Source organism: Brachycentrus maculatus, unplaced genomic scaffold (assembly GCF_059751285.1).
Source record: "Brachycentrus maculatus isolate JH-2025_06_01 unplaced genomic scaffold, ASM5975128v1 h1tg000264l, whole genome shotgun sequence".
In the NCBI taxonomy this organism is placed as follows: Eukaryota; Metazoa; Arthropoda; class Insecta; order Trichoptera; family Brachycentridae; genus Brachycentrus; species Brachycentrus maculatus.
Window position 1 is genome coordinate 256,326 of NW_028281015.1, and position 14,239 is coordinate 270,564.

The 14,239-nt window shown below is 31.2% G+C and overlaps 1 protein-coding gene across 3 annotated transcripts in view; it reads right to left on the reverse strand.

Moving 5' to 3' along the window:
• Positions 1-366: 366 nt before the first annotated feature.
• Positions 367-14,239, reverse strand: part of LOC148305703 (EGFR adapter protein-like) — a 168,984-nt gene continuing 155,111 nt past the window's right edge. For all 3 annotated transcript variants that reach the window (XM_088266291.1, XM_088266292.1, XM_088266293.1), the window contains 6 exons: positions 13,438-13,550; positions 8,100-8,315; positions 6,760-7,020; positions 5,317-5,464; positions 4,780-4,947; positions 367-2,947 (listed from right to left, as the gene is read on the reverse strand). In XM_088266291.1, coding sequence (XP_088122417.1) covers positions 2,738-2,947; positions 4,780-4,947; positions 5,317-5,464; positions 6,760-7,020; positions 8,100-8,315; positions 13,438-13,550 — 1,116 coding nt within the window. In that variant the 3' untranslated portion in view covers positions 367-2,737. The remainder of the gene's footprint in view (positions 2,948-4,779; positions 4,948-5,316; positions 5,465-6,759; positions 7,021-8,099; positions 8,316-13,437; positions 13,551-14,239) is intronic.

Here is a 14,239-nt window from a genome sequence, read left to right on the forward strand (position 1 = left end):
GCAGTATTATTTATTGATTCGGCATTAACTTTGTGGAAAGACATGATTATTTTATTAAAATAAACACTTGAATAATCCACTTAATTGAGTTTTATTTTTATTTACGACTAGTTTCGAAAACGACAATTGTTTTCATCTTCTGGTACAAATTAAAACATTTAATGTGTTTTAGTTTTAATTTGTACCAGAAGATGAAAACAATTGTCGTTTTCGAAACTAGTCGTAAATAAAAATAAAACTCAATTAAGTGGATTATTCAAGTGTTTATTTTAATAAAATGAAAAAAGCAGTCATTACAAGGGTAAGGCTCATGTAAGTTATACACTGTGTATATTTATATGTGTAAAAAAAAGACAAATATAATCTTCAGAATTTTATTAAGTATATACCATATAAATATCATAAATTACAGTCACTAAATAACATGATAGGTATTAAATAAAATAAAATAATCATTTAAAAAATATGTATGTTACAACATTAAATTTTGTTTTAAATATATTTAATGACTTAATTTTTACACTGCGTAATCACATGTCTTTCTTAAAATAGATTGAAATTTTCTATCATAGGCAGCATGTAATTATCATTCATTAAAATTTTGATGACTTATATTTACACTAACAGTTTACAATTTAGTCTCATTAGAACAGCTCAAACAATACAACAATACAACATGTTTGATATGTCAAGACCAAAAACTAGAATGAATTTCAGAAATAACAAAAAAATACAATTAAAACACTTGTTTTTTTACCACTTGAATATTATATTGTTACAACTAGTTTTGGATGCTACGGATGCATCCATCTACGGGTTTGAATATAAACGTTTATAAAGAAACTTATATATAAGTTTGTTTTTTTTCAAAGCCTAAACCTTCCGAAACTAGTTGTAACAATATAATATGTACTCACTTGGGTAAAAAAACAAGTGTTTTATTTTTAATTAAATCATGTCTTACCACAAAGTGTATGTCAAAAACATAAATGAAATACCAAAAAATATGTCAAATTAACAGTCACAGGTTAAAATCTTTAAAAAAAATTAGTTGATTGACATCAAAAAATCCCCCTCCCTAGTGTAGTGGCTGGAGCTCCCCAGGTTCGTTTATCGGAGATGTAAAAAAATATATGTATATATGTAAGTAATTCTGCACTCTAATAATATCACCCCCCGGTACTAGTATGGTGCCTGAAAACTGGACTGATCTCTTTGCCTTTATGCAATTTACGATGTGTATAACTACTCCCACTGACTGACCCTAATCCCCATCCAATGGTGTATAGGGCACTGCATTAAGTTGATTGTTAATTATACGTAGGTGAGGTGATAAATCATATTAGAGTGAGAAAACAATTTATTTTGATTCTTCCTGTGGGACATCCAGCATGGTAGCCAAATGCGCTTACCACTACACTATGAAGGTGGACAGGATCTATATAACACTGTGTCAATGTGATATAGTGCCCAAAGCACCATTGGGTGCAGATAGGACGCGAAGTGTAAGTAAATACAAAGTATAGATAGTAGGTACATGTAAAGATATCATTTCCTATGACAAGCACAAATATATTAATATGACACCTTGTTTCTCTTTATAAAAACTGCATTTCATTTTGTAAATGAAATATGCACAGCAAATGCCACAAAACCAATATGATACACATAAATGATTACATTTTTTGTAACAGAGTTAGTACGCCAGGATTAGAATATATGGATAAATCCATATTTTCTCTAGAAGTTCCTATAAATAACATAAAAGGGCATTGAGATATGGCAGTATTATTACAAATGAATGTTTTGTTCATATTCCTGTAATATTACTGAATGTACATATATGGTTCCTTAAAAGGAGTCTTTTAGAAATACATTGTAAACGGAAATAATGTGTAAATTGATGAAAAAAAAATATTAATAACAGGTTATCTAATATAATATGTCAAAACAAATTAATTTATGTCAATACATACAATTAAAAATATACTGTGCATAACAATATAATAAATATTTAGAATAAATATTGCTATATTATTTTTTATGCTATGACTCAAATTACAACGCGAGTAAAATCCTTGCAAATATATCGCTCACTCCTTTCAAGAACGTCATAAATCAAAAAACTAGATTTTTCAGGAGAACGTTTTTAAAGTTTAAAAATATAACACAAAGTATTAAAAATAAATATCATGCCACTTATTAAACTTTTGACTATGCGACAGATCATTTTAGGTAAAACCTGAAGGTTTTTTCTCCATTTGAAAAATATTTAGTATATTTAAAAAAATAATTAAACAATACCTTTTCTTCAAAATGTAAAAACAACATTTTCCACCATGTAGCGCGTAAATATTAAGTTAAAAATATGTCTCTTTTGCTGGGATATAGTACATTTTCTGAGCATTCCGAAAACATGCACAACTGAAAATTTACCGTTTTTGATTTATGACGTTCTTGAAAGGAGTGAGCGATATGTCAAATGAGAATATACATTTGTCTTGCATTTCTAGACGCATCTTTGAATTTTTGGTGAACCTAAAACTATAAACAATCAAGAGTTTCCACAAAACTATACCTTAAAGTCCATTGTGAATTGCATAGCAAGTCTTGCGAAATCGCATTGATATAATTATTTAATTTAATACATTGTCTCGTGTCTAGAAGCATAATATTCTGGTCACTAAAAGCAAAGGTTAATAAATTAATCCAATTGTTTTGAAACTGCACTAAGTAATCACACATTAAGGTCCGCCATCATCTTCCGGAAGTCAGCTAGGGTGTTGTAGTCGGGGTCCGTATCTATGTCTTCGAAATCTCGACTGGAATCCGTTTTAGAAAAACTAGGATTGTACCGAGATAATGAGAGAGGACAAGGCAATAGCTCCGGCATTACACTGTGGTGGGTAATAAGAGCCGTGAGGGAAGTGAACTCCTTCGTAAATCCCTGTAAAAAGAAAAAAAAGCTTTAATTATTAAAAATAAATATAAAACAATTGTAGAGGTTCTGTTCTGTTTACTGTATTCTATCGAAATCTTAATTAAAGTTGCAACAAAAGGTGACCAATCCTGTGTAAACAATATGAAATTATTAAATCCCACTAAAACGTAACAATTTAACAAGCTAGAATTCCTGATTACTTAAAATTAAGACTAAGTACTGCATTCACCACTTAGTCAAGCTGGAATAAAGATTTTTTATTTTTATTTTTATTAAAATCATTTATAATGGATATGTAACGTTTTGGTGAGGACCTCAACAATTTTCCTTTGGTGATATGGCAATTGAATCATTTTTATTTTACTAACGATACGTTTATACAAAAAAGGCATTTTTATTTTTCACCAAATAAAGAAATCATTTTTTTTAAATAACTCCTATGTTGAAAAACCCAGATTTTTGAAAAGGGATTTGAACACACTCAAAATGTGTGATAAAATAGTTTTCGGATGATAGCGCAACCAGCCAAAGATAATTTTCCACATTAGTTGACTAAATGAAGATAAATTATTATTTTGTTTTTGATCATAAATAATATTTTATAAAAGCAACATGCTTATATAAAAATATATGTATAATATATTCATGTGACCATTGTTTTGGCAAAGACTCAAACCAGTATTTTAATGCCAGAAATATTTCATAGATGTCAGACCAGACTGTCAAATAATAAATAAAACAAAACCAAAAATATTTTGTGGTACAAAAATAGAATAATCTACTTTCAAAATATATTACACGTCTCAACAGAGACAATATATCTTTTTATACAAAGGATTATGGAAATCAGAGCATTCAGAGCTTACGGCCTAGCGTTGGCTAGGTAATACAAGCAGTAGTACTTATATAGCACGCATGCCATAGATTTGCCATCCCTGCTCTAAGGAGTATCTGGCAAGAGTCCACAAGAATAAGGAATACTGGGATAACAGAAATATGCGAGATCAAAGATGTCGTTAGGTGGGTAAGGCAAGGAAGAACACAAGGGTATGCGCATGTGAGGAGAATGGAACCATCCAGACTCCCACACATGCACGGCATTGCACGGCCGACCCCAAGGTAGACCACTCCGGACAGACAACCAACGAGATGGATTTACAGCTGGGAATCAAACATTGCAGGAAGCATATCTCTCTTTGAAATAGGCCACAAGGCCTTTCTCTTAGAAAAAGGCCATAAGAAGAAGAAGAATAAAATAATTTTAGTCCACAGAGGCGGGCAGAACACTCGGGCAAATACTGGGTGAGATTTATCGTATTTTTAATATATCTCTATGTGACTTTATCTGTAATATATTTTTTTTATTAAAAAGAGAAATATTTGTGTTTTTATTATTTAAAAAAATAATTCAATTTCATATTATTTCTGTGAGCCTAAGCGGCTCATTATTAGGAATAGGTATCAAATTGTGGTAGAGTGGATTCGAACCGAGATGACTCGAGAGTCCGCGACAGTAACCACAGGACCACAACCCTACACCTATCTAATATCGTAGTCGTACAGGAGAAAGTGACCAACTAACAAAACATAAAATGTTCAGGTCCATTAAAGTCACTTTTGCTTGGCAAGATAATAAACATCAATGCAGTTTTTCATTTTTAACAAGTCAATATATTATACTTCCGAGTTTAAAATCGCTTTGGGTTTTTTCAGGGCAATATTAAAGCTAGTAAGATATCAAATAGTCAATGATCACGTTTTTGTAAACAAATGCACTTGGTCACTTTCTCCTCTGTGTGACAACGATATGTTTGTTTTAAATTGAATAAAGAGCTCACCTTGATTTTGTACCCTTTATTGGTGTGAAGAATGAGATAGTGCGCTATACCGCTGGGCTGGAAGTCTCTGGGAACACGGAGAGAGAGGGCAAAGCATCCGGACTTGGTGGTGCTCTCCCGGACCATGAAGGCGCCGATTGGTTGGTTCCCCAACACCTCCAGAGCAATCTGAAAGTGACAAATATTAAATTCAGTAAATTCAGATCAGATTCTTTGTCTGCCTCCGTAGTGTAATGGTCAGCACGCTCGGCTACCGTTCTGGAGGTCCCGGGTTGGATTCCCTGGGGGGGTCAAATAAATATAAGTGATTTTTTCACTGTAATATTTATTCTATATTACCCTGGACTGGTTTCTGAAGTGGACGGCTGATCACCTTTTCTTCATGTGTAAACGATCAAGATAACATTGTGTTTGTATAATGCAGTGCCCTATGCACCGTTGGGGTCCAAATAAGGGTTTGAATTGAATTGAATTGAAATTCAGATCAAAAGGGTCCAGTGGATTATTGTAAATATTAGAGTGAATAAGTTGACCAACCTCTCTTGGGATACCGGCTTGGAACCACGGAGCTAGTCGCAGCTCAGCCTCTTCTCTGCTGCTGAGAGAGTCACTCCGTGCCGGCAACAGGGGGGGTGAACCACTTCCACCGCAAGACGAACTACTCGAACTCGGGATTCTTAATATCCTACAATGTTACAATTCAAAGCGATTAATAAAAAAATAAAACAAGTGTGCATTTAAAATCTGAAGAAAATTATCAAATCTTTAATACTAAAATGAAAAAAACATATAAGACTCACCCTTACCTAGACTCCATACCAAAGAATATAGTATATATATTTTTTTTTACTTTGTTTAAAAAAAAAAATTGTAAAACGAACTCCCTCTCTAAACACAAGTATCTACTTTATTAGAGAGGTAGAAACGTTATATTTTAAATGTATTGTATATTTACCAACTATTTTGTATTTTTTAAATATGTAATTTGTAAAAATAGAAAATAAAATCGATAAAAAACATTAAAAAAGATTATTAATGTAAACAAAACTAGTTTCACTTGTTGATGAGAACATCTGTATTTCTTGAAACTAAAAGTGTATACATTGATAAACACAAAAGTGGTATTTTATACAAATATTTTATTTTTATATTTAATTTTCATTTAGACTCATATGAATTTAACACTCTCCTTATCATTCATCGTTCACTTTGTGTAGTACCACTTTTACACAAAGTGAACGATGAATGATAAGGAAAGTGTTATTTTACCATATCACAAACTTAACAATGCTTTTAATATGTGTAGCCTAGTTTCAAAATCCGCCAGATCCAATTTTATAAGATTTTCAAATATATACTCTATCGGAATGCCAATTGTGGGTTTTATTGTTTAAAATAATTATATACTTGAAAACCCTGCTAAAAAATGCTTAAAAACAGCGTTGTATTTCAAATTACGCTATATTCATGGGACTTGCCTTCTGACCCATATCAGCCAATTAGAGAGCGGGTATAGGTCAAAAATTAAGATGACGTCATTTTCGGTTTGTGTCTTGTATTTTTTTTAAAATACTGAATAATTTTCTTTACAAATGGGAAAATTCTCTATTTCATAATATTTTATCTAATGACAAACAAATATTTTAAACACAAATGTTACCCGGAGAATTTTGTTTTTTTTTTGTTAAATCGACTTACATGGATCTGGCGGATTTTGAAAGAAGGCGACACATATACAAAATAAATCACATGAATGTAAACCATGGAGTTGGTGAAAGAAGGATGAAAGTAGAATAAATGCAGTCGAAATGCGATTTCTCAGACAAATGTGCTGCAAAACAATGTATGATAGATGTTCGAATGGTGATATAAGGAAACAATGCAAGGCTAAGATAATTATTATCTATAAAATAAGAGACATGAGGGGTGAATGCTCTCAGGTGGCATTCTAAAAAATAGAAATATTGTATTAGTACGCACCTATTTCTTTTATTATTATTTATCTTTAGCAGGTCGTTATCAAAATTTGAAGGAGCCGTTTTATCGATGCATGGTGACGCGTGATTCAAATTCACTTTGTCTATGTGGATACGCTTCACGGGGATCGATGACTTCTGTATCGTTTCTTCCGTTAAAATGGTATTGTTTCTCGATAAATCCTTTATGGCGGACTTTATATCCGGTTCCGATATTGCCTCATTCACATATCCCCCGTTAAGTGATACTGCTTTATGCAATGGACTGAAAAAGAAAAGTAACGATGTTATAAAAATAAAAATTCACAATGAAAATAGTACTGGTGTATAATATAATAGATCTGATACAGACAGATCCTTAGCCGATTATTAAACATACAGTAAACCCCTCTTTAAAGTTGATATTGGTACATTGTAGGGAACTATCGGAGGGAACATTCATTCAAACCCTTTTCCGCACCCCAATGGTGCATAGGGCACTGCATTATAAACACAGTGTTATCTTGATCGTTAACACACGAAGGAAAGGTGATCAGTCTTCCGCTTCGGGTACCAGTCCAGGGTAATATTGAATAAATATTAGAGTGAAAAAATCACTGATATTTATTTGATCCCCCCTGGGAATCGAACCCGGGACCTTCAGAACGGTAGCCGAGCGTGCTGACCATTACACTACGGAGGCGGAAATTAAATCGTAGGAATATTAAAGCGGGTTAATGTTTTTAAATTGTATTTTAATTTGAAATGACTCATTATAGTTATTTTTGGTGGTTAAAAATGTAAAAATATAATTCAAAACATTAACCCCCTATAATGTTCCCTGCGATAACGCAGTACCTATTTAAACATTACAGGGGGGTTTACTATACTTTTGTACAGATTCTTGTGAACAACTAAATCGGTAGTGTAAAGGCACAGGGGTATATCTGTCTCAGACCAAATTTCACAGGAGAGCAATTACAAATTTGTGAAATTAAATAACTCATTTGTGTTATGTATTTTTATGCGTACATATCTTAATAAAACTAAATAAGTATTGCAACTACAGCTATATCCTTTCGCCAGATTATGGAATACACTATTTTAGACATTTTATGGAACAAACATAGAAAATGAAAATTTTGACAGATATACCCCTTTGCCTTTCCACTACCGATATAATAGAATATTTTTGTACTTAAAATTATATAATATTGTAAAATACATTTTTTTTTCAATTCGAGTAGGGTGGTAATCAATCATGGGTAGAATGATGAATGTTGCACACCTAACCAACATATGAAAGGTCATAAGCTCTGTAAATACCCATACTCTTCTTCATCTACATATGTTGAGATGAGTTACCTAGTTGGCGTGTCTGGAACGAGTGGTGTGCTGTCTTCCGTGTGGGCCGCCTGCAGCATGAGGGCCCCCGACAACCCGAGGGCCAGCCTCTTCATCAGGGGGGGCTTGTCTGCCAGCCTCTTGTAAGAGTTCAGCTCCGTCGGAGAGTTGGACTCCTCCGAGCTGCTGGGGCTCGTCGACTCTTGGACATCTCCTTTCAAATTTGTTGATTTCAAACTGGAACAAATGTATTTACTAATTTTAAAAAATATACATTTAAATTTGTGAGGCGAATGTGTTTAGCAATAGAAGCAGAGTTAGATCGAGGAAAACTTGGCATGATCAAGCATTTTAAATACTTGAATTGTATGACCTTGCATGAGGGGATGCATGAATGTGAAAGAGGCGAATTTTGTTTCCATAGAGAGATTTGTGTGGCATTCTTTTCTCTCTGCCTATCCCTGCGGAGAAGTGGCGTGATGCTCAGTTGTTACATAAAAATACATATACTTATGTATAAAGAAAATAAAACATCTCTAGGCATTTTTTCTATTTCATTATACATATATTTTAACAAAATAATACATATCAAGATATTTTTATTGATAACTCTCAACATAACGCTCACTCCTTTCAACAACGTCATAAATCAAAAAACTTGATTTTTCAGGAGATCGTTTTTAAAGTTTAAAAATATAATACAATGTATTAAAAATAAATATCAAGCCTCTGATTGAACTTTTTACTGTGCAACAGATCTTTTTAAGTAAAACCTGAATGTTTTTTCTCCATTTGAAAAATATTAAGCATATTTAAAAAAATAATTAAACAATACCTTTTCTTTAAAATGCTAAAACAATACTTTCTGCCCTGTAGCGGGTAAATATTAAGTTAAAAATATGCCGCTTTTACTGGGATATAATACATTTTCTGGGCATTTCGAAAACATGCACAACTGAAAATTGACTATTTTTGAAATATGACGTTGTTGAAAGGAGTGAGCGACATATGTACGTTATAAAAATTGCGAGTACTCACAGTTTCAAAGTCAACCTTTTCAATATATTTCTCCTGAATTTAATAGACACATTGCGAAAATCCATTGTAAATTTAAACGAAATATTGAATAATTCTTACTAGCACTGAATTTAAACTATAAAATGACCTCCTTCGGCGCACTGTCACTGGCCTATAAAAAAAATCTAGCAGTGATTCCGTTTTAAACGATATCCACCCCTAAGCACTAATGTGAAGGGGTCGACAACAGTGCGATTAGGAATGTCATACTTACTCATAAAAATTACGGTAATTACCGTATGACTCATATAATTTTGTAAACAAGTATTATAAATATTAAAATTTATTTACATAAATCTTACTTTGTATTTGAAAGAACCGTTTGTTTTAATGTTCAAACTGTTATATTTGCTATACTTTAATAAAAGCCTTTTTTGGTAAAAATAAACACAAAGGTTTTCGTAAATCAAATGTAGATTTTGTATATTTTAACACTGATCTCCCTCCCTATTTACACGATTTGTAAATAATGCGGTACAAAAAAAAAACAAAAAGTAAGTTTTTTTTTTAAATTTTATATTTCTTGAATGTTTTTCAGTAGATTACATGTTTAACCCTGATGACAAGGTTCTTGACAAAACCGGTTAGAAAAAATATATGTACCAATAAATAAGTGGTTAAAAATAAAGTTCTTTTATTTATAAAGAAAAAAAAAGATATTTTAATAATTGAATGACATTAAGCTTAATATATGTAATTTATTAAGACATCTGTAACTTATGTTTGAATTGTGATGGATAATTAAAAAATATATATATCGACGTGCCCTACGTAAAGTGCTCTAACTTCATTTTTGTCAATTTTGAGATATTTGGTGTATGTTTTCAACTGACCGTTATCTACAAATACAAACACACAAATTATTATATTATTTATTAATTATTATATTTAAAATAAATTACGCCTAGTCTTTGGGCGTATAAGTCGCTATCTACATCTAATTTTCGAAATAAACTGAACTCCTAAAACGCTAACTACTTAATTTTGACAAAGCATAAAGTTTTTAAACGATTTAATACATTATTTTATCGTGTTTTTTAATGAATAATACAAGTTTATAATTTCAGATAAAACCATTAATTAATGAAAAAGAATACGTTGAAAAAATCTTCTAATCTCTCTCCTGTAAAGTAACAGATTTGCAGATAGAGTACTTTACGTAGGGGCCGTCGATATGTACTCGTACAATATATAAACGCAATGTTTTTTTATATCAAATCCATTAATTAATATTTTAAAAAAATAAATGAAAAAAATTATCAGACGGAATTCAACTTAGTGTGCACCTTTATTTAAAAAAAAATTGGTTTCATGATTGATCAAATATGTTTAAGATAATGTTGTCGACCCCTTCGGGACACTCTATTGGTGACTAAGGAACGTCATTACCAGACAATAATTATAGATAATGAGACATTATTCACGGGATATGAGATGTTAAATGACAAACAAAAGTAGTAAATAATATGTGCGAACGTATAATATTTTCTTGAATGTTTTCCGCAGATACTTTGTGGCACAATTTATAAACTTTATAAAATTAATTAACATTGTTTTCACCACTTTTTATTAATAAAATTTAACCTACCGGTTTCGCCAATACCTTGTGATCATCAGGGTTTATTTTAAATCAAAAACATTAAAATACTCTAACCAAAAACTTCCACACACTCCATAAAAATCCATGATAATAATTTAATAATCATAATCATAATAATTTAGTATTTTTATAGAGTGTGTGGAATTTTTAGTGAGAGTATTTTTATATTTTTGATTTAAAATAAACCCTGATGACGACAAGATAGTGTTGAAACCGGTAGGTTAAATTGTATTAATAAAAAAGTGGTGAAAACAAAGTTGATTAATTTTATAAAGTGTAATATTTTGTCGGCGAAAGTACAAAGGCATAGATTCCATCCGGATTGTAACGTTTTAAATAACATATGTTACATAGTGTAAATAACATTTTATTTTAAACGATTTTTCGAAACTAGTATTGTCAGAAAGTTGATCATATCGAAAATACAGTTATCGAATATTTGTTTTTTAACGGATAGAAGACAAAATTATCTATATTATTATTATAGTGAACGCATAATATTTTCACTGTAATTCTAGCATATAAATAACGATTAAGGTAACACTACGTCAATGGTAACACTACGTCAATACGGTAAAGTGCCTTGTGCGCCGTCGGGTACGAAAATAGGGTTAGAAAAAGGAAGAAAACTTATTTAAATGTAATAATAAACAAAAATGAAAATTGGGATTTAAAAAAAAAGTTTTTTTGGTCATTAAATATATAATAGCTTCCAATAGATGTCCAAGTCTTATTCCCAAGGGATCTAAAAATCTAAGTGGTTTTTCATTCTAACATTTACTTGATATTACTCTGGACTAGTACTTGAAGCGCGTGATTGATCGCCTTGCTTCATGTTATTCAAGATGGCACTTCATTAATACGATACATTACCTTATTAACCACTTAGATATAGACACGGGAGATCGAATGAAATATCGAATTTTTAAAAATAATTATTCGTTGCTCAATTAAGTTTTCGGATTTGATCATTCAAAGCTAATCGTGCCAATCAGAGCTCAAGAGCTCTTTGCATTTTTAGCTCCTAATATATTTGACTATTTGACATCAGAAATATAAGCTGGAAAGAGACGTTAAGTGAGAAAAAGTAACGATTACCATCCCAATCGGTAACCGAAAAAGTAACAGTTACTCATTAGTTACAACTCTAGTTGGATGAGAGTTACATGAAAAAGAAGAAAGATATAAATATTTTACACAACATTATACACATATTGACTTGAATGATGGGCGGATTTTATTTTGAAGTAAAAGTATTTTTAAAGAATATATATTACACCATTAAGAAATAATAATATGGAAAATTGTACAGTATGTAGCAGTCACTAAGGGTCTGGAGTTGGTACAAAAATGAATCAATTCCTTGTTTTATTTCAGCCTTGGGGCAAAGTTTATCGAAATCCAATTATCTGACGATATATTGTGTTTATACGAAATGGGGATATTCAGTAGGCATGTGTTGGACAATGTATGAGAAAATAATCTTAAAAGTTAATATCATAAAAATAAACTTTGCAATTACCGCAAATATAATTTATTATTTTTAGGACTTCTATGTTGTATGTGTGATTGTTATATTTTAATGTATTAAAGATACTTGTTTTTTTAAAAAAAATATTAAATGTGAATTCATTAAGTGCAACATTTTGAAACAATAGAAATTCATTAAAGTATATATGTATAATAATTAATATCTATACTAACGACATGACTAAAGCTTCCCCCCTATTGTCCACATCTTTCAACGTCCAAGGACACAACTAAAAATTTAGAATTAGCTACACATACAGTTTTTTAAAATGATGCGAATGCATAGAAGCATGTGCCACGACAGATTTAAAGATTAGCTGTATTTAAAGATAAGCTGTATTTACCAGGTAAAATTTTTTTTTTTAAAAAACATTATTTTTTTTTCATATTCTTGGACCTAACAGTTAATAAAAGTAATTTTTATATAAATATCTGTGATAATAAGACACGATCACAATATTTTTTCAAGTGATTCAAGTAATTAAAATATTATTATCAAAACTTTATGAAATGAAACTAGAACATTGTTTTTAACCACTTTTATTTTTGATAATTTTCTCCGAGCGGTTTATAGATATTTTTGTTCCGATTTCTAAGGTACATATCCATCCCTGAAGATGACAAGGTGCTTTTTAAAACCGGTTGGAGAAAAAGTACCAAAATAAAAATTAATAAAACAATGTTCTAGTTTTATTTTATAAAGTTTTGTGAAGTATACAAAAACATTTAAGATATTATTATAAAATATTTAAAACAATATTACTGATTGATAGGTATAAATAAATAGTGGTATTTACCAGGTGAAATTAAAATATAAATTTGATAGATATTACCACGAAGTATTGCCGAATCGATATATCGTAGTCATACAGGAGAAAGTGACCAAGTACATGTGATCATTGACTATTTAATATCTTACTAGCTTAATATTGCCCTGAAAAAATACCAAAGCGATTTTAAACTTGGAAGTATAATATGTTGTCTTGTTAAAAATGACTAACTGCATTGATGTATATTTTGTTGCCAAGCAAAAGTGACTTAAATGGCCCTCCTGAACATTTTAGGTTTTGTCAGTTGGTAATTTTCTCCTGTACGACTACGATATGTTAGTTTTTATCATTCAAACAATACAATATTAATAAACAGTTTTACCTATGATTTCCTGGGAAGTTGTGGGGGTAGTGATGCCTGAGGCCCGGTATGGTGTTGGGCGCTCGTATCCCCATGGCGGTGAGTTCCGTGTTACGGTTGTTCGCTACTTCTTTCTGAAAAACACATAAATCACTTTTATCAAGGGCTATCCAGTTGTAAAAACGGGATGGTACCTACTCTCATACGAATATATGTACATGTATGTTGGTACATACTAATTTCGTGATAAATGAGGTTTTTTGCATACAAGTCAACCGAATTTAGCAAAAAACTGTCCAAAATGAATGTAATTCTAGCGTTTCTCGTGCATGTGAATATAATCCAGGATTCTGACCACACATACAAATAAAAGAGTTTCTGCTCAATAAAAAGCTTCTCTCATCTCACCATAGATGTCTCTAGTGAAATTCTAGTAAATTCAAGCAATACGTTTCGAATTTAAACAATACACGAGTATATAGAAGTTCCAAGAATTTGAGTAGTGTGGTTGTCAATCATGGGTAGAATTGGTGAAAGTTATGTATCACTCAATTTTGGGTGCTTTGCCAATTAAAAAAAAAGGTGAAAGTTACATTTGTGTAAATTGATCACTTAAACCAGTCTACGACGGTCGTGAGCCACGTAAATGATCACTTTACACGAGTGTAACATTTACCAATTTCTACCCATGATTGACAACCGCACTACTCAAATTCTTGAAACTTCTAGATATATTGATCAAACTCAAAACACAGTGTGCGAGAGTCACTAAAGACATCTATGGTTGTATGAAAAAAGCTGTTATTTAGCAGCATTGGAGATA